Below are 26,809 nucleotides of genomic sequence, written 5' to 3' on the forward strand. Positions count from 1 at the left end.
CGCAGCTCTCCCAGCCTGGATAAAAGGTCTTTCTCTTTCTCTCCTAACCTTGAAGCTAACGACCGCTAGCTCCGTCGGTGGCATGGATGTGATGCTTCTTGCCCCCCCACCCCCCCTCGCCTCTGCCCCGGCTTCACAGGGCTTGCATTCATAGCGTTGCCATGTTGTTTACCCCTCTGGGCACGAGCAGCTTTTCATTCCCCAGGTCTTGGTGGAGGTTGTTTGTCCAGTTTGATCTTGGCGTAAGATGATAAATGATCTGATACTGATGGCGCTGCTGTACACCATGGCCAGAGATGCTATCCTTTCTCCCATCCCCCCACGCGGATATCAGACTTAAACTTCCTTTGTGAAATGCGTTCGATGTCTTTTTGCGTTGCTTTTGGAGCTGGGTGGTTTTGCAGGGCTCCCTGGAGAATAGTGAACTTGCCTCAACCCACATGACTATCTCACACGCAGCAGGGATACGCCACGTGGCTTTTGACACTTCCCCACTCCCAGGAGAAAGGAATGGTGATTCGTCCTTTGGCAGAAAAGGGTGTGCTAACCATGTGATATCATAGACTACACAACAATACACAGCTGTGCACATCATATATAAAACAAGGCAGGAGAGGACACGGCTTTCCTGCTTGTTCAGCTAAACGTATCTTTGTGTCACACCAATAGCTGTGATTAAAAGTATAACTGGAGTTTTCTGTCAACAGAATGAAGCATATAGGGAGACATGGGATTTGCACAGTTCTGCTGCTAGACAAATCAATATTCAAATGTGATAATGGCTTTGTTTCTGCATGCAGGTAAAACATTATAATATAGTCATTGTGAAAACCATATGTATTTGGTATGACTCACTCTTATTAGAAACATATCTGAACTGAATTTGAATGAGCTGAATCAATTGAAGAGGAGGAACAGCCGACATTTAAAGAAGACCTGTTGTGCTTGTGTTTGCTATACAGCTGTAATCTATGACACCCATGGATTATTGTTACATTTTGCAAATTTTCAATATATTTATCTAAGGCAACTGAAAAGAAACAAGTTTGCTGACTTCCGTGTTAGAAAACTGCAGTGCCCAATGGGAGCGTAAACGTCATCACAACAAAGACTTGGCATCTCCGACGGATAGCTGCAGATCACGCTAGTGAGCAGCAGATTTTATTTATTTATTTTTTTCATTTGTGCCAAAATGACTACACGACGCTGCTGAATCCTACGCGTATCGATTAAGAAAATAAAATTGGAGAAGTAAGCAGAGAGCAGTGGGTGTATGCCGGTGGCAGCAAAGGGATTGATCGGCAATATAGCGTCTTGAAAGTAAGTGATTAAAGATTGCTCAAACATATACAAATCACTCCAAATATAACTCTGGGTGAGTAAATGCTGAGGGGAATAAAAAGTCAATTTTGCATAACATAATTTACAAGGCAAAAAAATGTTATGTGTATTTTTATAATTATTGCTACTGTTATTTTGTTCTGCTAAAATGTGACCTAATGCATAATATAATGACCATGACTGCTGCTGTCAACCTGTTTGAATCTTCTCCCCTCAATTTCCACTGTTATTCTTTCTATTCCTTCATTTATTTTTCCCTCTTTTTTTGTCTTTGATGAGCTTCCCACAGCCACTCCACTCCCCCTCTCCCCCTTCTTACATTGATTGGTGGGTCGATATGTTGAGTGTTTTTGCTTGGCTTCTTACACCGTGCGTCTTGACTTTGTAAATTGACTAATGCCTAAATAAAATCTCCTGCTTTCTCTTTTAGATCCTGCTTTCTAATGTCAGCCACATCTTTCTGTCTATCCTCTATATTTGTCTTCATGTTTTTATTCCAGGAAGAAGAGGACTATCTTTTCCCAACAGGTTTTCCAAGAAGCTGGAGTGTGTCAACAAGAGGGTGGGGATCAAGAGAGTGAGGTTGTGGGGTGAATTGTGTTGTGTGTTGTTGAGCGGGATTATCGATAAAGTTAAAATTGAATGGATTTAAACCTAGGTCAGGCCATTTTTTTCTCCCCAACCTCTTCATTCTCCACCCAAGTCCATCCTTTTCTCTGAGTAGCGAACCATAACGCAGACAGATAACTTTGAGTCAGAGAGAGAGAAAGAGAGAGAGAGAGGGCAGCGTTTTATTTAATCTCAATTTTCTCTTTTTTTCCTGCACCTGTCTTTTTCTTTCGTTTTGATTTCTTTCCTCTTCCTGTCTTTCTCTACTCTCCCTCTTTTTTCCGATGCTTGAATAGAAGTGGATCAAAAAGGTAAAGACCACAATGAACATAACAACCACAGCTCGCCCCTTCCCTCCTTATTCCCTTGTCTCCTTTCCTACCCTCCTTCCATGCTCCCTACTTCCTAACCCAGCACCTTGTGTAGTGGTCATGTTTGATGTTGAAATCCCTCCCTGTATATATATTTACTACTCTCTACTCTCTATACTTTTTTCTCTTTGACGTATAACCAAAACTCTTTCTAGATTCACGGTTTGATGACACCAGCCTGACCTGCACGCAAGCACCACAAATAAACACACACTAACATATCAAAGCAAGCTCACTCAAGTATCTAAAGCCCTTTACAAACAGCACACATGGGTGTGCACTCGTGTTCTGCTCTGTACAGTACATACATGCCAATAAAGTCTACCATACTTCTGTATTTTTTATTTGCACACAGGAGGAGCACGCCCGGGGGAGCAGGGGATGATGACGTGCTCAGAAGTAACTCACAGCTAACTGAGAAAAGAAAGTAGTTCTTTTCACTCAAAGCAAAAAAAACAAACTCAAAAATGTCATCACTTATTCAAGGTCTAACGCATATCTCAACTACGTAAAGAATTAATCAATTAAAAAACTAAGCACGTGGTGAAGAATACGTATCTTTACACACCCACTTCTCCACTGGACAAACAGCAGACCCACTCACACTTAGCACTAGAGCGCTGTCACCTCCAGGTAGTGATGGGTGGGTCAGTAACAAATACCGATATATACTGATACTGACTGAGGTATTTAAAAGTACTGATTCTCAGCAATATCAAGTTTCTGCCAAATTTGTATTTTTTGGGTACAATTTTAGTATTTCTTTTTAGTTTATCTGCAGATATATTTCATTTTTCAATCAGTTTGAACTGAGGTGGAGCAATTCTAATGACACCAAGGTGACACTATTCATTGTAAAGAAGTTTCTGTTTTAATTCAGAATTCACTGGTATCAGTGTCAGATCAATATTGCCATATTCTTTGGTATGGTCTCAAAACATCACTACCTCCAGGTGGGAAAAGTGGGCGTGACTGTGTACAAATAACCTAGCGCCCGGCATCCTAAGCAGGCTGGGGTCTGTCTGGATGTGCGTGTTTGTAAAGGGCTCAAGAGAGATAAACTGAAAAATAACTCCATTCCTCTCCTGTAGCTGATCACTCGCAGACAGCCATTTGAGTGTACACACATTCACATTCATCGAGCCCCCTCTCATCCTCTCTCCCTTCCCTTTTTAATTTTCCAGGACCACTTCAGCGTTTGTTGTTGTCTTCATAGCACAAACATTGTGTTTAGCTAACACTGCTCAGATACTATTTACAGCATCCCATTTCCAGGTGCTTCAGTCTCTCTCTCTCCCTCTCACTGTCTCCTCTTACTGCCACCACTGCCCCTCAATATCTTGTTACCTTATGATTTGCTGTAATGTGGCCCATCAAAACCATGTATCTACCAGCAGGCTCTGTCCTACTTATAGCTAAAAGGTGTGTTCCAAATAGAAACGAAAGAAAACCAAGCAAAACACAAACCAAATGTGTAGTTTCCATCCAATAAACTAAATGTTTTATCTTCTATGCACACTTAGTTTTAATGGAAGTCCAATCTGTTAAATTGCCCAGTTGGTTAGGTTATCGCACCCCACCAAAAACAAAACAATTAGTGCTTAAGATAAAATGCGTGGGCTAATGGTGAAGGGCTGATTGTAACTCCAAACCATTTGCTTTGTGCTTGTCTTTTTCTGGCCAAAGTAAATAAATAATATGTAATAATTACTAGAGATTGACTGATATATTGGTTGACCAATATATCAGGACTATTGGACTTTTTAATGTATCAACTATTGGCTTTAAATCTCCAGTGTTGGTTGATATTTAGTTTTAGTACATCTGCTGTCTAAACATACACATAAAGCATTATGACAACACTTAAATATGAAGATATAACTGCACAAAGTGAGACTACACAGCTTTCTTAAAGGTGCACTGCGTAACCTTTCGAGTGGAGGGTCCATCAAATTCTCTTGGAAATGTTATTGCTTTGTTTGGGATGTTTCACAGTATGGCATTAAACCTTTTTATCTTTATGAAGACCAAACCAGACCAACTTACCGGTCAGATTTGTGGAGAGGCCCCCACACAACCCCACTCACAGTCAGAATGCCTGTTTTTCTAGGTGTTTTTAGCAGTAAAACCACCTGTAAACGGATAAATTATTCCAGTGTGGTCACACTTCGGACTACCGGCAGGTGCTGCACTGCAGCGACCTGGATCCAGCTCTGCAGCTGTAGTTTTAAAAATTTTCAAAAACTCAGTTTTAGTGTGGTGTATGAGTGAGATGGGAACAGTCTACATTTATCTGTGTATTGCTGGCTTTATTTTTCTGGGAGATTCTGCTGGTGCAATTGTGAACAGGTTGGCATTCGGCTGGAACGCGCAGCAATGAAGCTACTGCCTACACTGTTGCTATTGCTCAGTGTGGTGATGAACTTCTTGGTACCCAGACCTCTTCACCTTCAGCAAGCTACATTTTGCCTACACCAAGGACTTTCTTTTGGCTTTGCAAGATGTGGCGGGTACCACCCCAAGGGGAATACCTTATGAGTTATTAAGGAAAACCACAATCAGTGGGACTACTGGGTGGCAGAGAAAGCGAGCCAGATGCGGAGGCGTGAGGCAGCGGCTCCGCAGAAGAAGTACCAGACCCTCGCTTCCCTCTATGATCCTGAGTAATGTTCAGTCCTTAACAATTGCGTGGAAAGGGAAGTAAGCGCCACGAATACCGCGAGTCGTGCGTCAGGGTCATGGCTTACGGAGACGTGGCTCCGACTGGACGTTCCGGATTACGTTGGATGTGGATGGATTTTCTTGTGAGCATGCTCACATTTTGTGAGCAGAACTACATTTTCGGGGAAATCCAAAGGCGGAGGTATTTGTGATAACGTTAAAAATGACTGGTGCAAGCAAGTTTCTGTCTGGAAAATGTTGTGTAGTCCTGATTTGGAATTACTTTGCTTGTCTATGGGCCCCTTATATCTACCAAGGGAATTTGGTAATATTGTGATCTACATCTGCATATGTACCCCCCAACGGCAATGCCGCAAAAGCAGTAGTCTTGTGGAGTGCGTTCACAAACAACTTCAGTACACGCCTGAGGCACCTGTATTTATCCTTGGAGACTTTTATCATTGCTGTCCAGAGCATGCACTTTATGGTTTTTATCAATACATAAAGTGCAGCATTCATAAGGATAAAGTTCTTGATAAATGCAATGGCAAAATAAAATAAAAAAAATGTGTACAGAGCCAAATCCCTCCTACCGCAAATTCTGACCATGCCACTGCCCACCTTATGCTCACTTGCTTAAGGCATCAAAACCACAGACGAAGACAGTGTTGCAGTGGTCTGAGGATATTGTGGAAACGTTGAGGGGTCGCTTCTTTTGTACAGACTGAAGTGTTTTTCACATTTTAGACTTAAATGCGGCCACAGAGACAATGACTGATTGTATCAACGTATGTGTTGACACTGCTGTCCCTAAGAATACAGCATTTCCCAAATAACAAGCCCAGCATTACCAAGGAAGTTAAAACCTGTACTAATGAAAAGAGGCTAGCATATAGGGACAGGGACATGGTGCACACAACCATAGACCAGAAATAAGTAAATGAAATCCTTAAATAGGAGAGAAAAGTCACTTTAGAGGGAGCTTTTAAGTTCCATGCCAATAAAAAGATGGGGGCCTCAATGAAAAAATGACCCACATGGCATCAAGCAAGACTCAGGGGCCGTCCACACGACAACGTTTTTTGATCAAAAGTGAGAAGTTTGTATTCGTTTTGGCTCCACATGGAGCCAGTGTTTCAGGTGGGCGAAAAGATTTTTGAGAATGGGTTCCAGAGTGGAGAAATCTGAGAATGTCAGCGTTGTGTTGTCGTGTGGACAAGCAAACCGCAGCTTTTGGAAAACGATGACCGTCATCGCTAGGGTCCTTCGATGCAGCAGAGCCTGCAGCCCTCGAACTAGCCTCCACAGACCCCAAAAGCGTTGCCATCATTCAGCAACCGAGACATGCTGCTAGCAACAATACTAACAACACGTCGTTTCTGTGTCTGCAAGTCTTCCCTATCCACACAGCTTTGTGCATATTTGTTTACGTTTTACAGAAACGAAAATTAAAACCGCATGGCTAATTAGCATAAACTAAGCACTCAAAAAACAGCTCGCTATTGTGCACTGATGTGGTTCAGCTTCTGTTGGACTAAAGGACAGGGCTCAGTGGAATATATGGGTTCTTTCTGTGACGTATGTTTAACATTTGCAAAACAAAACAGCTATATTTCTGGGATCCATCTAAAATCGACTAAATTATCATAAATAAATTTTAAAAAACGGTGATGAGATATGCATTATTAAATATCATTATCATTTTTAACAGCACCACATACAGGTGTGGCAGATGTATTACATTGTTTTCACTCATAGCTCTGTTGTCGTGTGGACGTGAATATTTACTGAGTGTGTGGATGCAATTTTTTTTCAACCCGCATCGAAAAAAACCTTGGAGCGTTGTCCTGTGGACGTAGCCTCATTTGGTGACTATCAATGATAAGGAATGTGCTAATGACGTCAGTGATTTCCTTTTAAAAGTTAATGAGCAAAATGATTGTGATACTGTTTTAATATTTGATTTAGATGATTTTGAACACTGATGGTTTTAATATTGATTTGCAATGCATACAGTCTACTTTTAGCAAAGTGTGTCCCAAAAAATCTGCCAGTCCAGATGGGTTGTCTGCTTTTTTTAATCAAGAGCTGTGCACAGGAATTGTCTGAGGCCTGGTATCCAATCTTTCAGTCTTCTGTTGAAATTTGTACTGTTCCTGATCTTTGGAAAAAGTCAGTAATAGCACCGAAGACATCTTGCCCAGGTGCAAATAAAGTCTACAGACCTGTATCCCTAAGTGTTGTGATGAAATCTTTGGACAAAATAATGGTCAACAGAATAAAATCTGAAGTTTCTCCTTATCTTGACCCACTGAAATTTGCATACAGACAGGGTTTTACTACAGCAGACACAGTCATCAGTGTGTTGCACCTGATCTGTAAGCATTTGGAATCTCCTGGGACATATGCAAGGGTCTTATCTAAAGCCAAATATTCTAGTACAGGTGTGCCACAGGGTGCAGCAAGTTCACCTATTTTGTTCACCTTGTATACAAATGAATGTCAGAACAGGCAGTCAGGCAACAAAAGCATACAATTTGCAGGTGACACAATAATTCTGAGTCTTCTTAGCAATGGTGACTTTATCTCCTCCTCAAGAGATAAGCTCTTTCCTGTCTTGGTGCAATGAGGATCACTTAACTCTAAATGTGAGCAAAACTAAAGGGATGGTGTTTGATCCTCGAGCTCTGGAAACTCATGATCCTGCTGTCATTGAGGGTAGACAAATAAAGCAGGTTGCATCTTTTAAATATTTGGGTGTGTACACCGACAATTTGTTAAAATGGAACATACATGTTGGTTTTTATTCCAAGCTGTCCCAGAGGCTCCACTTTTTAAGGAGATTGAGTCTGTTTAGTGTGAGCACAAAGATCATGACTTGTTTTTATACTGCTGTTTTGGAGAGTCTGATATACGCTATAGTATGGTTGCCTGGTTCAGTTCTTTAACTGTCCAATGTAAAACTAAACTTGAAAAGCTGGTAAATAAGGCCATGATGGTGATTGGCAAGAAAAAGTTTCCTTCTCTGCAGGACATTTTTCAAAACTCTCGCTCTCAGGCCAGATGGATTGTTGGGAACTCCTCTCACCTGTTGCATGCAGAATATGAAATTCTTCCATCAGTCAGGCGCTAGCGAGCACATAACTTTAAGAATATCACATATAAACTTTGTGCCCACTTCTGTTGCGTTCTTGAACAAATCTGCACAACAAAGACGCACTTATATCATTTTATTTTCAATGGTACAATAACTATTTGTGCAATAAGGCTGGTGCAATAACTTGGACACTTAATGGTTGTGCAGCGCACAAATGGACAATGGGCATTAATAATGGACACATCATGTATCTTGTGATAAATTCTGTCAGACTGTTGTCTGACTGTACTTTACGTTTGAGTGTAGCTGTGTTTTTAAGCTGCAGGCAGTCAGCCCAAGACAGATTTCCCCTTTGGGACAATATATAGCAACTTACACAGTTACACAATGCACCTTTAAAGGTTTGTGGTAAAAAACAATGGTTGTAGGTGAGTTTGTAGTAAATATAAATGACATGATTTGAGGAAAATAATCAAAATCAGCAGTACTTACTGGCCCAAAAATATTGGTGGATCTTAATGGCCATCTGCATTGGCCATGAAAAAAAAAAAAATCTGTTGATTTCTAATAATTACCAGTACTTTAGCAGGAATTGATATTAGGCATTTGTTTGAATGACAGAAATCAATTATAGTTTTGCTTGTCCCATAACACAATACAGCTATATACTGATCAAATGACTGTGAATGTCCCCATGCTGCACTGGCTGTTCCTGTGTATTGGCAGTATAGATGTGATCACACCTCATTTCTCTGCAGTACCTATTCTCCCATTGTAAAATCATGCCTTTTTTGCAGGTGAAAATAAACAATTGTACACGGGGCTCCATTTTCTCACGTCTCTCTCTGTACAGTGCTTCATCCTCCATTTCTTCTCCTCCTCTTCCTCCCACCCTCTGATTGGTTTATCTCTCTGATCACATCTGGCCATTACAAGGCGCCTCGGGCCTCTCTCAGCTCCTCTCGCACTTTTCCCTAATTCTTCTGCTCCTCACATGCGCTTTGGTGGATATTATTTCCTACACATGTTGTACTTGTAGCCTCCTCCCATCCCATCTCCTCTTCCATCCCCTGTTCTTTTGGCAGTTTTTTGTGTGTTAGCCGAGACCGCTGAGGGGGTAGTGAACAAAAAAAGGAGTGCTCAAGCTTGTGGTAATGGTCCTTGCACGGGCACTCACCAATCAGGCTCCGGTCATGCTAACGTCGCCAATCAGAGGTTTCTGAGAGAGGACAAAGACGCACAAAAAGGCATGACCTACAAAAACAAGGTCGAAGTCGGAGTAGTAGCCATTACGCTGCTTGTCTCCCCCTCTCAGGTCTCCATCACCTCTCCCTGAACCCCTCTCTCCGCATCGTACAGGCCATTTCTGTCCGGCCTCATTCACCGACCCCATATGTTAGTCCAATTAACTACTTTATTGGTCCCTGGCTTTTCAGTAAAATAGATCCTTGACATTTCCCTTCAAGTAGTGTGTGTCTTCTTGTGCACTCAAAACCCTTAAGCTCAGAACATGGCAGGAAGCATTGTCACACACACACACGTCTAGATGGTGTCATTGAAATGTACTTTTATATGATAGAAAATATTACAAGTTCCAAAGCTCTGTTCACTAAAACTACAATTTTGTGTTGAGAACAATACTGGGACTATCAGAGTAGTGCAGCCAGTTTTTATCATTGTTTAAGTGTCATAGTTTTTTTCTCTAAAACAAGAAGGCTTTGGGAACACAATGAGCCAAAGATATTTTAGGCAGCCTAACTGTTTCCTCTGGTATATTGAACAAAACAATGGCACAATATTCTCTACTGTTAGTTACTTCTGAAATCTGTCCTTGAAAGCACCACTGTTATTCTAAATCAATACATATTTTAGTTTTGTTCTATTAGAAATGAATGCAGAAATCACCTTATAGCATTGTTGAATTGATCCACTCTTTATAGATTGTGGTACAGGTAACATGCATGTTTTCAAGTTGTCATAATGTTTGGCTTAAAGATGCACTTGTGTAACTTTTCTGGCTTGTTTTTATGGAGATTGGCTTCGCCTGGAATGTTCAACACTATGGTACTGATCTTATCTAATTGCATTTTTACAGTCATAGATGTTTTTACTGCTGAAAACATTCTTCTTGCCTTTCCAAAGATCTGACCTGTAAATTGGTATCATCTGCTTGTCTCCATTCAGGTAGATAAGTTTAATGCCATACTGTGGAACATTCCAAACAAAGCAGTTATATTTCCCCAGAAACATGTAGTATACTTCCACCAGAAAAACTACTTAGTGCACCTTTAAACATCTTTCTCTTTGAATACACGCTTCACTACTTGTATAGTTTCTGTTAATGACATAATTAACTGACCGCCATTAGTAAAACACTCATACCTCACTGCATTTGTGAATTGAAGTCTGTGTACACGTTTTATTATTCACTTTGTCCCCTCTAACAGCCTTATTTTACAAGTCCAGCTGAGTACACTCCCTATGTCATTACTGATGTTTTACCACTGCTGGCAGGACTAAACAAGTACCCAGCAAATTTCCATCACCTCCTGCCTGTTTGCTGAAAGAGGAAAAAAAAGACAGATTCTTAGACTTTACAAACACCTAGTAATTTTCAAAGGCGGCCATTGCTGGGTGCAATTGAGGACAGCCCAATCCGTCACACAGGCACCTCCCTATAAGCGCGATTTAGGAACGAGTGAGGGACTGCTGGTGTATGTGACAAGAAAACAGAGAGCGGAGAACCAGGTTGGGAATAGTACGTGATGGGAGGAGGCGCACGGTCGCTATAGAGACGATGAGTCAGGCAGCTCATTAGGAATGACCCACCACACACCAGCGAAGTCACATGACCAGGGCCGAGGCGGAGACAGGCCTATTCAGTGAGGGGGGAGAGGTAATAGTGTGGGGATTGACTGTACATGCAGGAGTCATTGCATTGTTAGAGAAGAGGAACAGAAAGGTGAGTGTGCGAGAGGATGGCCATGAATATAAATCATTGCGAGCGTGTTTCCAGGACCTTTATAGAGAGACTACACCTATAAAAGGCCTTATTTAGACTGGGAGACGGAGAGGGAGGGTATACTGCCCTATGAAGGCAAACTGCAGGCACTACAGATGTGTCATTTACAATACACAATTTTATATGTATTAGTTTATGTATAAATCAATTCAGGTGTTATCTTTTCACTAGCTCAATAACTAACACCGTGACGATCCTGCAAAAATATATGAAAGTATCCATTCCTGTCCCTTTATATATACAGTATATATTCTTTAAAAGGCCCATATTATTGTGTTTTATCGTCTATATTTTAATGCTTTTACCTCATTACAAACATGGAGTTATGTTTTGTTTTATTCACACATGTTTGCGTTACCCTTTATTATCAATCCATCTACATCTCCAAAGCTCAGAATGCTCTGTTCCACTTTGTGTGTTAAACATGTGTGAATGAAACAAAACACAACTCCAGGTGTGTTTATGATGAGGAAACACAATTATAACATAGATCAGTAGCGCACTATGGGCCCTTTAACTCTATAATCTGGCACAACATTTTTTCCTATCAGTTTTCTCTAATTTATGCCAGCTAACACGTACTTAACAACAAAGGAATTTATATTACCTTTTTAAATTCCAGTTATTGACAAATAAATTGGTCAATGATTTTACATATATTTTAATGATGCACTATAAAACTTCTCTGGTGGAATCTCCTCTACCTATTGTTGTTGTGATGCCTGCAATGTTTCACAGTATTACGTTACATGAATCTATTTTTTATTTATTTACTTATGTCTGTTTTAATGCACAAAATTAGCTGATATTATTTCTCATCTCTATGGCAAAACAATAACATCTCGAGGGAGACAAGCAAATGTCAAACCCCCCACCGAAAAAGTTACATATTGCACCTTTCCAAAAACATTCATTTTGTTTCTTATGTACATTAACTTCTTGGGTTCCTCTTAAAGACTGTATAGTAGGAGATGTGTTTATCTAGCATATATATGACAAGTCACCACCAACACCGGTGACAGTTTTGAAGAAGCTTACAGCTTGCAGCCAAAACATGTCACAAAGGTAAATACATCTCCCACTATATTGTCTTAAAAAAGAATTCAAGAAGTTAATAATACATGGCACCTTTATAAGACATATTAAGTAGAACATAAGCTTTATTTGTATTCACCACAGTTGGTAAGCTAACAGTAAACAGGAGTCTTGTGTCAGTGCTCAGTGAGTGTCTGAGTTCTGTCCCAGCATAGCCCTGTCACTCAGTGTCCTCTGCAGATAAGACACTTCTTTCACACAGTATCGCCTGTGTGCGTTGGGTCTGCTGAATGAGGCTCTCTGGGGTGAATGTTTGGGCTGATAAAGGCGTGACACCTGCCTCTTCCACTGTCTGCTCACTGTCTGTGTGCTTTGTCTGTGTGCTGTATGTCTGTTATTGTTATTCTTTACTCCATGACTTTTGAAAGGAAGCCGCCACACAATGGGACCTCCTCGTCTCGTCTGCTCCATCACTGCAGCAGATTAACTCACTTCTAATTCTCATTTCACAGGAAATAACCTATTTACTCTCTCTACTCCATCGCTCCTCTCCCCTCTCTCCACACAGCACTGGCCCTGCACATGCTCCATGCTTCTGCTGTCTCCACACACATTATACATTATACAGTCAGAGATGCCGTCAGACAATCACTGGCTCATAGATAAACAGTGTACATTACCTCCAACCTATTAAGTCTGAATACAGCTCTGGTCCATGCTCCAGTGTGCCCCCTGCTGCCTGTTCGCTGCACCTGCCAGTGACAGGTGTGGGATTCAATTATAGCAGCATGCTCCCAGCAGTGGCTCCTGTGTGCAGCCTATGTCTGTGGACAGGGGCCCGGGGCCAGCTCAGCGCTCAGATCCATGTATTCACAAACAAAAGCAGACACCATCACTGGGCTCTTCAGTGCAGCTGCCAGGCTTTGGCAGGGCCTGTTTAGATCATCAAAGTCCTATATTAACCAGCACCAGGACACTGTCACATCAAACATAAAAACACTGTGGATCGCTCTGGACATCAGAATGAAAGGGCTAAATTTAGCCCAAAGCTGTCAGCTCTCACTTTTAATTGCGTCACCAGTCGATCACAAACTGCCCCCGGACACTAATGGGACGTATTTACTGTCATTTTCCTCAAAGTTGTGGCATTCACACCACTTTATGAGACTCATATTGACAAGTAACAGCTGACCTCTGCCAGCATAAGGGATTATGGAGATAAATAGTCAATTATTACTGTGACTTTTCCTGTCTGTGTGGCAGTAATTGCCCTACTAGAGTATAATAGCTACAGCCCGGCCTTTAATCCCTGATAAGGTAAGTTTCATTAGCCATCTGGCTAGTTTGTAGCATAAGGAAGTGTCTGTGACTTCACTATAGGCTCATTGTGATGGCACAGGGTTTCCATCTGCACCTAAACCAGAATTAATCTATTAATCCAACTATCACATATAATCCCAGATGGCTCTGACTCCTGCTAACCTGCTCTTGCCAGCCTAGGATAATGCCTAATCTTAAGACTTACGCCTAATGCATAATGCCTAATACCTCATTCATACTGCAGCCATAATAGCCTCTTGTAGTGTAGACTTTGCTCCCAGGGTTTAGCGGCTCAGACTTCCTGCTGTTACAATCACCCTTCACACTGAGAGAGGCCCTGAGGAGGAGAGGCTGTAAACAGGAGGCGTCCCAGAGCAGGGCGGTGTTAATGAAGCCCCTCTGGCCAGGTATGCAGGCCGTGGAGCTTGGATGTGTGTGTCCTGTACGACTGCTGGGGGCGCTGCTGAGCCCTATGACCCCTGGCCCACCCGTGGCTTTTGTCCTTACAATGAGGCATCCATGGGTAGGGCAAAGACAGCAGAAGCGAGGAGCACCGGAGGAGAGACGAGATTGGGATAAACTAGTATAGCAGCAATGTGGTGTTATTGTCATGATGAGCCCAAAAGAGAACACACTGATACCAATTTAATCCAGCGCTGCCAGGTTAGGTCTATAATGAACACAGTCAGATGGGTTTTTGGGAGGACATTGCGGGAGCCTCACTTGCAGACATCTCTGTTATTTTGGAGGTGTTATATTTCTGTTGCAGTGGATCATATCTTCTTTTCTAAAGATGCTGCCCTATATGAGCACCTAATTTTAGTACAGTGTTTAAGCTAAAATGAGGGCAAACACAGCAGCTTTACAATTGCTAGGGTTGTCTGCGCTAATGGAACAGCAGAAATGAGATCCCAAATTAGATAGGCATAAGGATTCATATAAATAGGCTTGCCCCATCCTGAGCAAATTTCTGTGTATTGCAAGCACTAGTGTATGCAGTAGTTAATTGTGGTACATTATCTTTTTGCACACCTAGCTCTATAATGTTATCTTTTTGTAATGGCTAACTACAGACATTGTTAGACATTGTTGTTGGTGTTCTTTATTTTACCTTGAGAGTGGAGTTATAGTCACCTGGATGTGGAGTGGCTCCACTGTTTACCCCATGCTGTTCATGTCTATATTCACTGTAGCATTGTACTTTAGAAGCAGTGTCCTAATTCTCTTGGTTGGAAGTTCAGTCTGCATTTAATTTGAAATACCACCTAGTATTGCAACACTGCACCTGTAGACTGAATTTATAAATGGACATAGCTAACCTTCTTGTTGCTGTGTTGCAAATAGGAAGTGAGCATGGGCACACTTGTGGTTCCATCAACTTTGGTTCCAACTGTCTTGTTTTTATTTCGCTATTTTGTCCATAAATAAATTCCTAATATGGAACTCGGCTCCAAATTCGCTTCTCTAAATGCTAGCTTCATTTGACTCTACTCAAACGCTTCTGGTGACCTCACACTCCCTCAGTCCACTTATTTACAGTATGTTTAGTTTAGAAAACAAGAAAGCTGCTTTTTCAGCAAAAGATCAGTAAAAATCCATTAAACAGGATTAAATGATAACTGATGATACATTTTTATGAGCATTTACCCTTGAAGGTCTGGCAGCAGTGTATCTTTTTGTTGCCAGATAGATCACTGCCTTCTATACAATTGGATATATGCACAGTTAATTAGATTTAGATAACATGAGCAATAATATAAAATTTTGTATAATTGTGATTGAGTCAGTGATTGAGTACTAAATATGCTGTGTGCATTTATGGCTATGGCCCCAGACACCACAGTATTAACAACTGTGACATGGACAGTATTACGCCATGACTTCTCCTTTCTCCAATTACTTTTAGCTTCTACACATTTTTACTTCACCCACATCCTGACTGCAGCAAAGCAAGTACCTCGGGCGCCTCTTGTTTCAAACATTTTGGTTCGACAATGGAGCATGACAAGCCTCCCCCCTGTGAGAACTCTGCCTTTTGAGTGTTTGTTTATGCCTCGCCTTGATTAGATTCCGCTTTGGCTCTAAGTCCCAATCCCTGTCGCACCCCCTCAGTCAGAACAGGCTAATTCCTAAGTGGCCCAGCAGCGCCACAGATCACCAAACACTATAAAAAACAGCACGGCAGCAGAAAGGAGAGCGCTGGATTCAAGTAACTACTCTATCTTGCTATTATGATTCACCTCCCGCACCAGACCTCATGTAATATTCAATAGAACTGGAGCCCAGACTGATGCATCGCTCTTAACAGTGACAGTGGATGTATATGCGTGTGCTTTGGGGCCAGTGTTTTCCAATGCCTCCTCCTGTCATCTGCAACCAAAAGCCCCCACTGTGTCCAATTAGTTCAGAGATGCATGCCATCATGAGGTGACCAGCAGGTAATGGTTGTGTCACGAGCCAAAACGAGACCACCATCTTAAAAACTTGGCCGATATGCAGATTTTTGATGTGTCCTTTGTTATGTTTTGTCCTCAGTGTCTTGTCTTCTTGTGTGTAGCGGATGAAGTGGAAGCTGGGCCAAACTTCAAATCTTTACCCCAGAACGCCTCTCTTCTTTGAGGCATTATTCTTGACGGAGAGCCAAATCCTAATAAAACAAGCCGCGCAATTACTGTTTTCCCACCCAGTAGAAGAGCGCAGGGAGAGAGAGGGAGGGCAGAGAACAGGCCTTTGAAACAGAAAATGCACAATCAAACAAAAGTAGGCCAAGATGAATTAGATTAGAGGCTACATCTAAAGCTTTGGTGGCAGCCTGAAATCTCTCATTTATCTTGTTCAAACCCTTCCCAAACACAACAGTGATGTTCTACAAATGAGCTTTTATAAGTTTGCTTATTTTTAATCTGATATAACGAACCAAAACTCACCCCCGTCTCTTACTATTCACCCTATTCTATACTCCACTTACTTTTATCTCCTTACATCTTCCATATTTAATTTACCCCCTGGTTTTTAGACTTTACTCATTTCATAATTTTATCCCTGCCATCTCCACCATCTCCTCTCCTCGTACAATGCTATCTTTTCATTTGCGTGCGTCTCTTCTCTCCTTCCTCTGCAGTTTTTGTTTGTCCCGGGACGTTGCTGCGGGTCCAGGCGGCCAGCTCGCAACAGGAGGCGGAGCATCAAGCAGGGGCGTGGTGCAAAGACCCTCTACAGTCCGGGGACCGCCTCTATGTCATGCCGTGGACCCCGTACCGCACTGATGTTTTGTATGAATACGCATCGTGGGAAGACTTCAAACAGACAAGAGCTACCACCACCTACAAGTGAGTGCGGCCCCTGTTGGCAGCAAACAGCAGCTGCTCCTGTATGGATTTATTGGTGTTAGACGGGGATATGGATGGTGGTGGTGGAACAACCCCCACTGTGGTGTCAGCAGGCTCACCGTGAGACCATCTTGTAGCAATGTGTCAAACAGAGTCGGAGGAGCGCTTTCATTGCAAAGCCTGTGCCTGCCGCGATAATTACTGTATCAACATAGTGTTCAAATGAATAAGAGATTAACTACATGTTTTATATATTACATTTTTAACCTATATGGAGGCTTACGTTATTTGCACCCGTGGGAAACGTTTTTTATTTATTGGTTTCAGAACATTTGAGTTGCAGAGTATCAAAGTATTAACATCTAGTGATAGAGATTTTTTTGCTTTGCATGGAATGTTCCATAGTATGACATAAAATAATTAGTGTGCATTTGTGCATTTTGTTCATTTTGTTTGTGTTGCATCAATTGCAGGTGGTTTCATTGCATAAAATATCTGAAAACACACATAACTTGGCTGTCTGGCATCACCTGCTTTTCTCTAGAGATTGATACATTTAATGCCATATTGTTGAAAATTCCAGGCAAAGCAAAAATATCTTCTTCAAGGAGACAAGCAGGTGGTGACTAACCTTGTGCAGCAAAATGAATTTTCTCAATATTTGTGAGCGTAGAACTCAATTCAGAGTGCTGCACATATCAGTCTGGTGTGAGCCAGGTGCGGTGGTGACCCCTCTACCAGAAAAGTTACATAATACACCTTTAACTAACTCTTTAATTTACCTGTTTATTCATAGCATCTCATTAGTTATTTACTATATTGTTAATTTAGAAAAGGGTTTATTGATATGTGATATTTGAGAGTTTGTTTTTGTGTCAGTCACATTATTTGTTACCATGAAATGCCAGCAACATGTGGTTCTCTTTGTGTGGCAGGCTGCCCAACAGAGTGGATGGCACTGGCTTTGTGGTATACGATGGAGCAGTGTTTTACAACAAAGAGAGGACGAGGAACATCGTAAAGTACGATCTACGGACGCGCATCAAGAGCGGAGAAGCCATCATCACCAATGCCAACTATCACGACACATCCCCGTACCGCTGGGGAGGGAAGTCTGACATTGACCTGGCCGTGGACGAGAACGGCCTGTGGGTCATCTACGCCACTGAGTCAAACAACGGCAGACTGGTGGTCAGCCAGGTGGGCCCCAGGATTAGACAAAGACATTATAAACATGACTCAGTCCAGTCCAGTCAGCAGGGGGCATATGGTACAGAATAAACAGCACAAATGAAGTCCAACCAAAGGAGGCATGATAACATAATCTGAGGTTAAGTCATGCCCAAATCCCATCAAATCCTAAAGTAATATTCCAAAATATTTGTGTTTTTTGAGAGAGCCAGGCTTTCAGATGGACTCAAACTGCATTTCTCTTTATAAATAATTTATGGAGCCTCCGGAACAGATTGTGAACACACCGTTCTGTTTGTCTATCTTAGCCAAAGTCACTTCTGAGAACCTTTTTGCCAAACTTTAAGTACGATCCATCACTGAACTCCTGTTGTTTTCTTTATTCCTCGACGTACATAACCTTCCCACATAAACCGTAAAAATTAATGTGTTGTTCCCATAAAAGGGCCATATTTATTATGTTTGACCTTAGAGCAAAACTGTTTTTCCAACCGCATAAGTTAAACTATCAATCTAACATATCAAATCCCCATAAGCTTTGCTAGTGTTGAATAATGGAAGAAGTGTGTAATAAATAAGAAGGTGATCACTTCCATCATCAAGGACTTGTTTGTTTTCCAGGGAATTTCATTAGTTTTCCTATAGCGTTCTCAGTGCGCTGCTGAATGGGACTTTCTATTATGCCTTGGTGTGCAACTTTATTAGAAAGCTGCAGAAACATATCACTTCTCCACAGCTGGGGGCTTAATTACTTTTTGATGCGATTACCAGCTCTTATATGTTCATCTTTACATTTTATATAGTCCATATGTTTCTGCGGGCTTATGAAACCTTTACATCATTGTGCCAACATAAAGTTTACAGCAAATTATGAAGTTTACTTGAACACAAACACTTTTTCCCATAGCTCTAGTAACAATTTGCTTTGCACAACTCTTATTTTATTCCTGCTCATTTGCATTTTAAGTCAGTAATCGTCAATGATCAGCTTGGGCAATTTTAATCGAGAAGTCCACTGCCAATTCTCTCAGTTAAAGCATGTAGTTTGGAGCAGAGTTCAATCTTTGGAGGAAGAAATTATACTATTTTGTCTTCAATGGTACAGATTAAAAGTGCATTGTTTATGTACAGGGAATTTATATTTAAAGCCATTTTTTATTTGTTTCTTATACGAAAAAATAAGACTGAACCAAATTGTAATTGATCAATTTGAGGGGAAAATATGATACTTTTTGTCTTATTTCCTCACCCAACTGTAGCGTAACTCCAGGCAAAAGCTCATGTAACGTAACACTGACATTTTAAAACTTCCACTTTGCCATTGTTCCTCTAACCCCTGTTATAACATTTCCAAATTGTGCTTTTCCAACAGGTCAATCCTTACACCTTACGTTTTGAGGGCACCTGGGAGACAAGCTTTGACAAGAGAATGGCGTCCAATGCGTTCATGGCGTGCGGAGTTCTTTACGCGGTGCGCTCTGTGTACCAGGACGACGACAGTGAGGCCGGTGGCGATCTCATTCTTTATGCCTACAACACCAACCGTAACCGCGAGGAGCCAGTTAGCATCCCCTTCCCAAACCCCTACCAGTACATCTCCTCTGTGGACTACAACCCGCGAGACAACCAGCTCTATGTGTGGAACAACTACAATGTGCTGAGATACCCCCTGGAGTTTGGACCCCCAGACCCCACCACGGGTAAGAACAATGGAGAGGGTTGGGGTTTCAGGGCAGTGCTAAATTCTGATGGTGAGAAAAACAGGTAGGAGCTCAGAGTGGAATTGCAATGTAGAACAGACCTGTCAAATTCAGGCCCCAGGGCCAAATTTGGCCTGCGATATAATTATATTTGGCCCGAGAGATCATATCAAATATGTATTAGTGCTGGCCTGCCAGCTGCAGATAGGTTATAGAAACATTATTTATTTAAAATTGTGTTATTATTTTATATTATGCTTGTTCTGGATTCAGTGTTTAAGCAAAACTATTATAAAAAAAATATTTTAATAAGAAAAGGTTTAACATTACATATCTCGAAAGAAGAGAAAACATGCAGATGTTGTTGAAATTTTTCAATAACTATTTAGTTTGACCCCTGGTCTAGAACATTTGATAACACAAAAGCACATTATTTTTTTATGTAGGAAAAATGCTAACTATGTAGTATATATCTATATGGCAAATATTGTACTGTACTTGGGTTGAGGGGTTTAGATGTGAGCTTCTGTCCTGGCTTGCTTGTTGAATGTTTTGAATTGTTTTTGAATTGTTTTGGGCGTCAGTAGCTCAGTTGGTAGAGCATTCGCCCACTGATTTGAAGGTTGGTGGTTCGAAACCAGCTCTTGACATAAACATCACAGGTTGAGCGGTCAGATCCACTGACCCACAGGTTGGTTGGTGTGATTCCAGCTCCCACAGATGAATGCTGCCGTTGTGTCCTTGGGCAAGACACTTAACCCACCTTGCCCACAGTGTCTGCGTACACTGGTGTGTGAATGTGTGTGTGTGTGAATGGGTGAGTGGTTCCTTGTTGTAAAGCGCTTTGAGTGCCTTTAGGGTGGAAAAGCGCTATAGAAAAATGTGACCATTTACCAATGTCTCTCTTTACTCTTCATCCCTATATTAAGATTACTGTCATGTCTAACAAAGTCTATAAGACTTTTCAAAAATACCAAAATATGTATTATCTGTACAGTTAAATTTTGTGTTTGTGTTTTTAAATTTGTTATTTTTCTATGTGATGGTGGAAATGTGTCTGACTATTTACTGTAATAAATACATTTCAAAATGATTTTATTTTATAGTTAAAATTGAAAAATGCACTGCGCAACTTTTCTGGTAGAAGGTCCACCACCTGCTTGTCTCCATGGAGATGTTATTGCTTTGCCTGGAACCATACCAACTTTATTTATAAAGCATTTTTAAACTTTACAGCTGGCCAAAGTGTTGCACATAAACACAGGATAGACAAGGGCACACAGCACAACACAATACAACTACTAAAACACAGAAAACAATGAGATTCTCAACAACAAGAAATGTACATGTCACTTGTTAAAAGCCAGTGGAAAAAGGTGCATTTTTAGGAGTGATTTAAAAACACGTACAGACTCGGCCTGTCTAATCTCTAATGGCAACTGGTTCCAGCAACAGCAACTAGGCAACAGAAAACGCACAGTCCCAGCGAAGCTTGTTGTTCCTTGGTACTTTAAACATTTTCATCTAGTATTCATTCATTATGAGTGTTTCTTGCTCAAAAATACAATGCAAATAAAATCCTTCTGTGAATGGCGGTGACTCTCCACAGATCTGAATTGTAATGTACCGTAGTGCTGTAACATGTTGTCTCTGTTGTGATAGATTTAATCTATACTGTGGAACATTCTAGACAAAGCAATAATATTTCCATGGAGACAAGCAGGTGGTGGACCCTCCTCTAGAAATGCTACACAGTGTACCTTTAAGTCACTCCAGCATTGGCAGTGTGCTTGATCTGTTGTTCCCAAGTGTTTTTGACAGGAAGGGCACCTGACTTGAACCCTTGTCATAACTGATGAGCTACTGACGGTTACTGTATGGGAGGAAAATAATTTGCTATTTATATTTCACAGATTTCTTACAAATGTTATTAATTGTATTTTACGCTGTCTAATCTGCAGTTAAAGTCTTCTTTCAATTGCCAGACCAGAAACTTCAAATCAACTTGTCTTTGTCATGTAGGCCAAAAAAGTCATTGTGAAATCAAAGATGAGGATGAAATGAGAATATTTCTGTGTAATTTGTCAGTCTATGAATAGGACAGAGGGTTCGCATGTACAGCAGTGTGTGAAAGGGTTAGAGAGAGAGTGTGAGGGGGAATGGAACCAGTGCGTTTGATCAGTAGGATTTTGTAGTTTGTGAAGTGCTCTTTTATCTCGGCATTAGGTTTCGGTTGTTACTGATGCTGACTTGTGTGATACATTTGATCAATTATTTACTCGGCTCTGACTTGTGATGATGCTTCTTCTTCTTCTCTTTTTTTTCCTTCCTCGTGTCTCCTCCTTCCTCTTGAGAACGGAGCTTTGAGGCGGCAGAAAGTGTTTGTCACCCCAATTATTGTCAGGGCTCACTTTTGAACTTGGACTTCTGAGAGATGCTTTAAATCCGTCTGTCCTTCCACTTCTTCTGCTCTCTTTTAGGATCTCTGCATCATTTTAACCCACTACAACAAATCCTTTACATCCACATATGATCCCCCTATGTCTTTGAAAATGTTATTTTCAGCGTCCCATCTATAACTTCTAGGGTCAGAAGTATCAAAACCCAGATAATAATCGATATAAAACTCTTATCGAAACTAGATGTTGAAAAATGAAATGAACTACTATAACAGTTATGTGCCAATGAAACGTTTATTTGAATTTCATTGTGACATTTGGGAGAAAACACCACAGTTCTAGATCTTCTGGACTGGGCTCCTTTTTCAGTTGGTGAAGTTGTTTTTCATCTCTCCCGACATCTGCACATCCACCTCAAGGGCTCCTTCAGTCTCTTCAGACTCCAGTGAGATTAATTTGGTCTTCTAATTATTTTATTCTAACATACTTTTTTCAGACCAAAGTTTAGTTTGTATACTAGTAGTTTACAAATTAACTACTACTATTAAATTTATTTTAGTAACAGTAGTTTGGCTAAAATCTAAAAGTCTGAAAGCCTGAAAGTTAAAGGCATCTGTCTACAAAATCATCTGTTAGAAAAGGTTTTGGTGATAGGACTATTGCCAAAATAATAAATTGTTCTATGTTTTCAACTGCGAAACATCCTCAAAATGGTGCTGGGCCTGGTAAGGTGGTGTCACGATGGTCTTTAGTTTTTAAACATGTGAGCCAGATATTCATTCTTCTTCTTTTTCTTTTTTTTCCTCAGGCTTCAGGGGCAGGTTCAAATATTTATCCAAAACAGCGTCAATATCACCATCGCTCTTGCTGAAACTGTGAGGAAGATTGGAAAATCCTTTGAAAATATGTCTCAGAAATGTGACATTCCTCAAATGTGCAGGAAGTTTAAAGTTATCCTTCCTCTTACCTATCACTGGTTCTTTGGTTTTGGGCATAACTTTTGTCTTTTTTGATGGTTTTGTGTCCGATGTTGGTGGCTGAGCCTTGGCTCTAACTGAAGATCTCTAAGGCTGGTTAGTTTGTGTTTTTCCAGTAAGATTGGACTTGACTTGTCTCTTCTTAGGTGGTGTTGTGTCCTCTGTAGGAAGAGTGCAGGAAGACTTCTCTTAGACATAATATTTAGTCTTTAGTGATTGTTTCTGGAGTCAATTTGAAGGTTTCTTAGTCTTTTTATGGGCCTGGACCTTCAGGTCTCCCTATTTAGTTTGAGACTCATCTGTTTCATGGTACGTCACCTTCACTGCAGCCACTTTTTAACTGACTGACTGACCAGCTTTGGTCGGGTTGGGCAGGTAATTTTGGGCAGGACTTTATCACAGTGGGAATTTATTCTTGTATTTATTTATTTCTAATTATGTCATTTTTGATCCTCAGTAATATTTGGCTTTTTCCTAGGTACTTAAATAGAATTTTAGTATTTTGACTAACTAACTTCCATGTTTTATGTTATCTCAGGTCCACTGACTACCACCCAAGTCACCACAACTCTGCCCGCCAGGCCCTTCTCCTCCAGTGCCAGCCCCTCCACAGCCCGCCCCATTGCTCCGACTTCTCGACCAATCGGATCCATCAACAAGCACCCCGACTTGCGGCCAATCACAGCCACCGTCCCGGTCACCCGCCGCCCCTCCCGTCCTCCGCAGGGGCCAGAAATGTACCTCTGCGAGCCCAAGATGGTGCGTGGTGTCCAGTGGCCTGCTACTGTGAGAGGGGAGACTGTGGATCGGCCATGCCCCAAAGGATCTCTAGGTCAGTGGATGTTTCTACTCAGAAATCATCTTGAAAACAGTTTTAGCAGTTATACTTGTTATGAGTTAAAAATGTTTTAAAATGTATAGATTGATTTCCTAAAATATTTATTACTCGTACTAATATTTGTTCTGCATATAAGAAGATGAGCAGTCTGGTTTTGACAGAAATGTTCAGGTATTTGCAAAATAGAATTAGAAAACATAACATTTGACAGTATATACAGCTTGTATTTGTTGCTTTGTTTTTTTCTTTTTTTATCCTTTAACATGATAATAATCTGGTTGTAAATGTCTTGTCAAATCCAGCAATTCCCTGCAGCCATAAACAAGCTGTCAATTGCCTACGCATAAGAAATATTTACTTGGTCAATGTGAATGACACTAAGTATTTTAAATTCTCATTCTAAAGACAGATGGAGTCCACAAAGGGATTCAAGCGGCCAGTAATTTATGTACATTTCGTTGACCCTGACCCTCTACGACCTCAGGGTGGGAACACTGCCGGTCAAATGTGTCAAACAGAAAACATTACAGTTTAACAACAACAACGCCATGCATACTCATTCACTTACAAGTCCGATATTATGGTCAAATTGTACTTTGTTTTTTTTAACCTTGTAATTATCTTCTCTTATTATAAACATACCAAAAATTCTCGATATTTCAGCTGCAATATCTGTCATTACAAAGCATCTACTGTATTTTAGTGCTATATTTTAAACAGTAATGCTGCTAATTCAACATGCGTCACTCTCTGCTGTGGTGAGTAAACAACAATCTACTAAAAACAGCTTATATCCATGAAAATGTCAGTCAAATGAAGCTCACGAGGCTAGCAGTTATGGGAGTGAATTTAAAGCCTGTTCAATAATAGGAATAGGAATTTATTTATGAACAAAACAGCAAAATAAAAACACTAGGATCATATAGAGCAGGTTAAAACAAACATTTTAAGACCAAAATGCGGAGGCTCGCTGCAGTGGTTACAGAGAGAGGGAACCGGAAGCTCCCCCATGCTCCTTTCCTATTTGGAACGTAGCGGCTAGTGTTCACATATTTATATAGCACTGTTCCACTTTCATGGCACTCACAGCACTTTAGTGGATTAGCTATGTCCATTTATATGTACAGTGTATGAGGCAAACAGGTGATGGACCATCTCTCAGAAAAAAAACACACCTTCATGTTGTTGTTATGACAACCAGTGTCCTGTCATACCGCTATATATCATAATTATCTCTTTATCTTAAACAAAACACAGATACAACATGTCTCTTATATGTTGCTGAATATGTCTTTTAATGTGTGTGTGCGGCGTGTGCAGTGTTTTCCACTGTTGCCATCCTGTGTCCCTGCCTTGCTCTCACCAGCCGGTACACTCCCCCATGGGACTTCTACATGAAAGGCTGTCCTCTATAAACACAAGGCTCTCCCACAGAAACAGAGCTGATTGAACGTAGTGAATAATAAAATGTAACACTACTACAAGCCTTTACTTTATCTCACCATTTATGTGCTGTTGTGAGCATGTGGCCATCAGAGAATTCTATGAAAGTAGCAGGAACATCACATTAACAACTGGGCTAATTACAGCATCCTGGCACAGCTTTAAACATTTTGTAAAGTTTATAGAGGAAGAAGAAGCTTTGTCTTAACACAGGCCAAAACTTTCATCCATTAGGCCTATTTCAGCAACATTAATGCAGCCATTAAAATTAAACTTGTTTGTAATGGCAGCTGTGGGCGCATTTTGTTCAAATCTGGAATGTGTTTCCATTAATCAAAGTTAAAATACTCAATTAGTATCTGTGGGGTTTTTTATGCTTCCTTGTTCTGAACTGTTCTGTGTTGCAGTTCAGGCAGAACAACAAAACTTCAATAGTGCCATTTATACCATATGTTTATGTATGTTTCTTTTGGTGTAGGTGACTGTCTGTCTGGGTGCCGCTATGGTGCCGCATTATACTTGTGGTTGCATTTTGATCTATTAAATTACAAGATATTGATTTATATAAGTAATGCAGGATTTCGTGTGAATTATGTGTTCTCTTTTGACATTTCTTGAGAAGGCCAAGAGTTTGGAGTGCTGTCGACAAAGCAAATAGAGGCTACTATAATATAACATATAAAATATGCAGCTGATTTTTTTTTTCTTGTTTCATATATCTGATATCTTCAATAAAGAAAGCAGTAAACTTAAAGAAAAAAAATCATTGAATGAGAAGGTGTGTATATGCTTTTTCCTGCTGTATTTCATTTCTTAATCCTCTTTGTGAAGATGAATCTCATTGCGTAAACATAAATGTTCAGGTATTTGCAAAATAGAATTCAATAACCATGCCATTTACCAGTATATCCAGTACAATACAATACCTTTGCATTGTATTTTCTTTTACCAAATTTAACATGATAATAATTTGATTGTAGATGTTTTGTTTGTCAATCCAGCAATTCCCTGCATCCATAAATGTCAATACATGAGATTTTTTTACTTGGTTAACTATTTTACATTACTTTATTATTATTATTATTATTAATTGTAACATTTTGTTAAATTACAAGTTATTGATTTGTATAAGTATTGCAGGAATTCATGTGAATCATGTTCCATCTCTTATGGAAACAGAGGAGTAATAAAGAGGTAGCTATATGTTTACAATAATACTGTATATGAGAAAATACACTTGGCTATTCAGTATATTTTTTTTTTACAAAAGAGAAAATGTTAATATATGCATTTAACTACAACTTTTTACTTAAATTTGAGGCCATTATGTTTTTTGTTGATACTACACACTATAGCAACACAAATGGGATATTGGTATTGGCTGAAAAAAATCCATATCTCTATTAAAATCATGTTTTTGTTTTAGATAATCATTCATTATTGTATCACCGTAAATGTAATTTTATTGTAAGTACA

General features: G+C 40.4%; 1 protein-coding gene across 1 annotated transcript in view; it reads left to right on the forward strand.

The window, feature by feature from the left end:
• adgrl1a (adhesion G protein-coupled receptor L1a) overlaps positions 1-26,809 on the forward strand; it is a 93,654-nt gene that overhangs the window by 32,177 nt on the left and 34,668 nt on the right. The window contains exons 4-8 of the mRNA XM_055152407.1: positions 2,247-2,261; positions 16,578-16,785; positions 17,721-17,985; positions 19,349-19,676; positions 23,591-23,884. Coding sequence (XP_055008382.1) covers positions 2,247-2,261; positions 16,578-16,785; positions 17,721-17,985; positions 19,349-19,676; positions 23,591-23,884 — 1,110 coding nt within the window. The remainder of the gene's footprint in view (positions 1-2,246; positions 2,262-16,577; positions 16,786-17,720; positions 17,986-19,348; positions 19,677-23,590; positions 23,885-26,809) is intronic.

This window comes from Boleophthalmus pectinirostris, unplaced genomic scaffold (assembly GCF_026225935.1).
Source record: "Boleophthalmus pectinirostris isolate CB_2022bp ecotype Guang Dong unplaced genomic scaffold, ASM2622593v1 HiC_scaffold_17, whole genome shotgun sequence".
Classification (NCBI taxonomy): domain Eukaryota; kingdom Metazoa; phylum Chordata; class Actinopteri; order Gobiiformes; family Gobiidae; genus Boleophthalmus; species Boleophthalmus pectinirostris.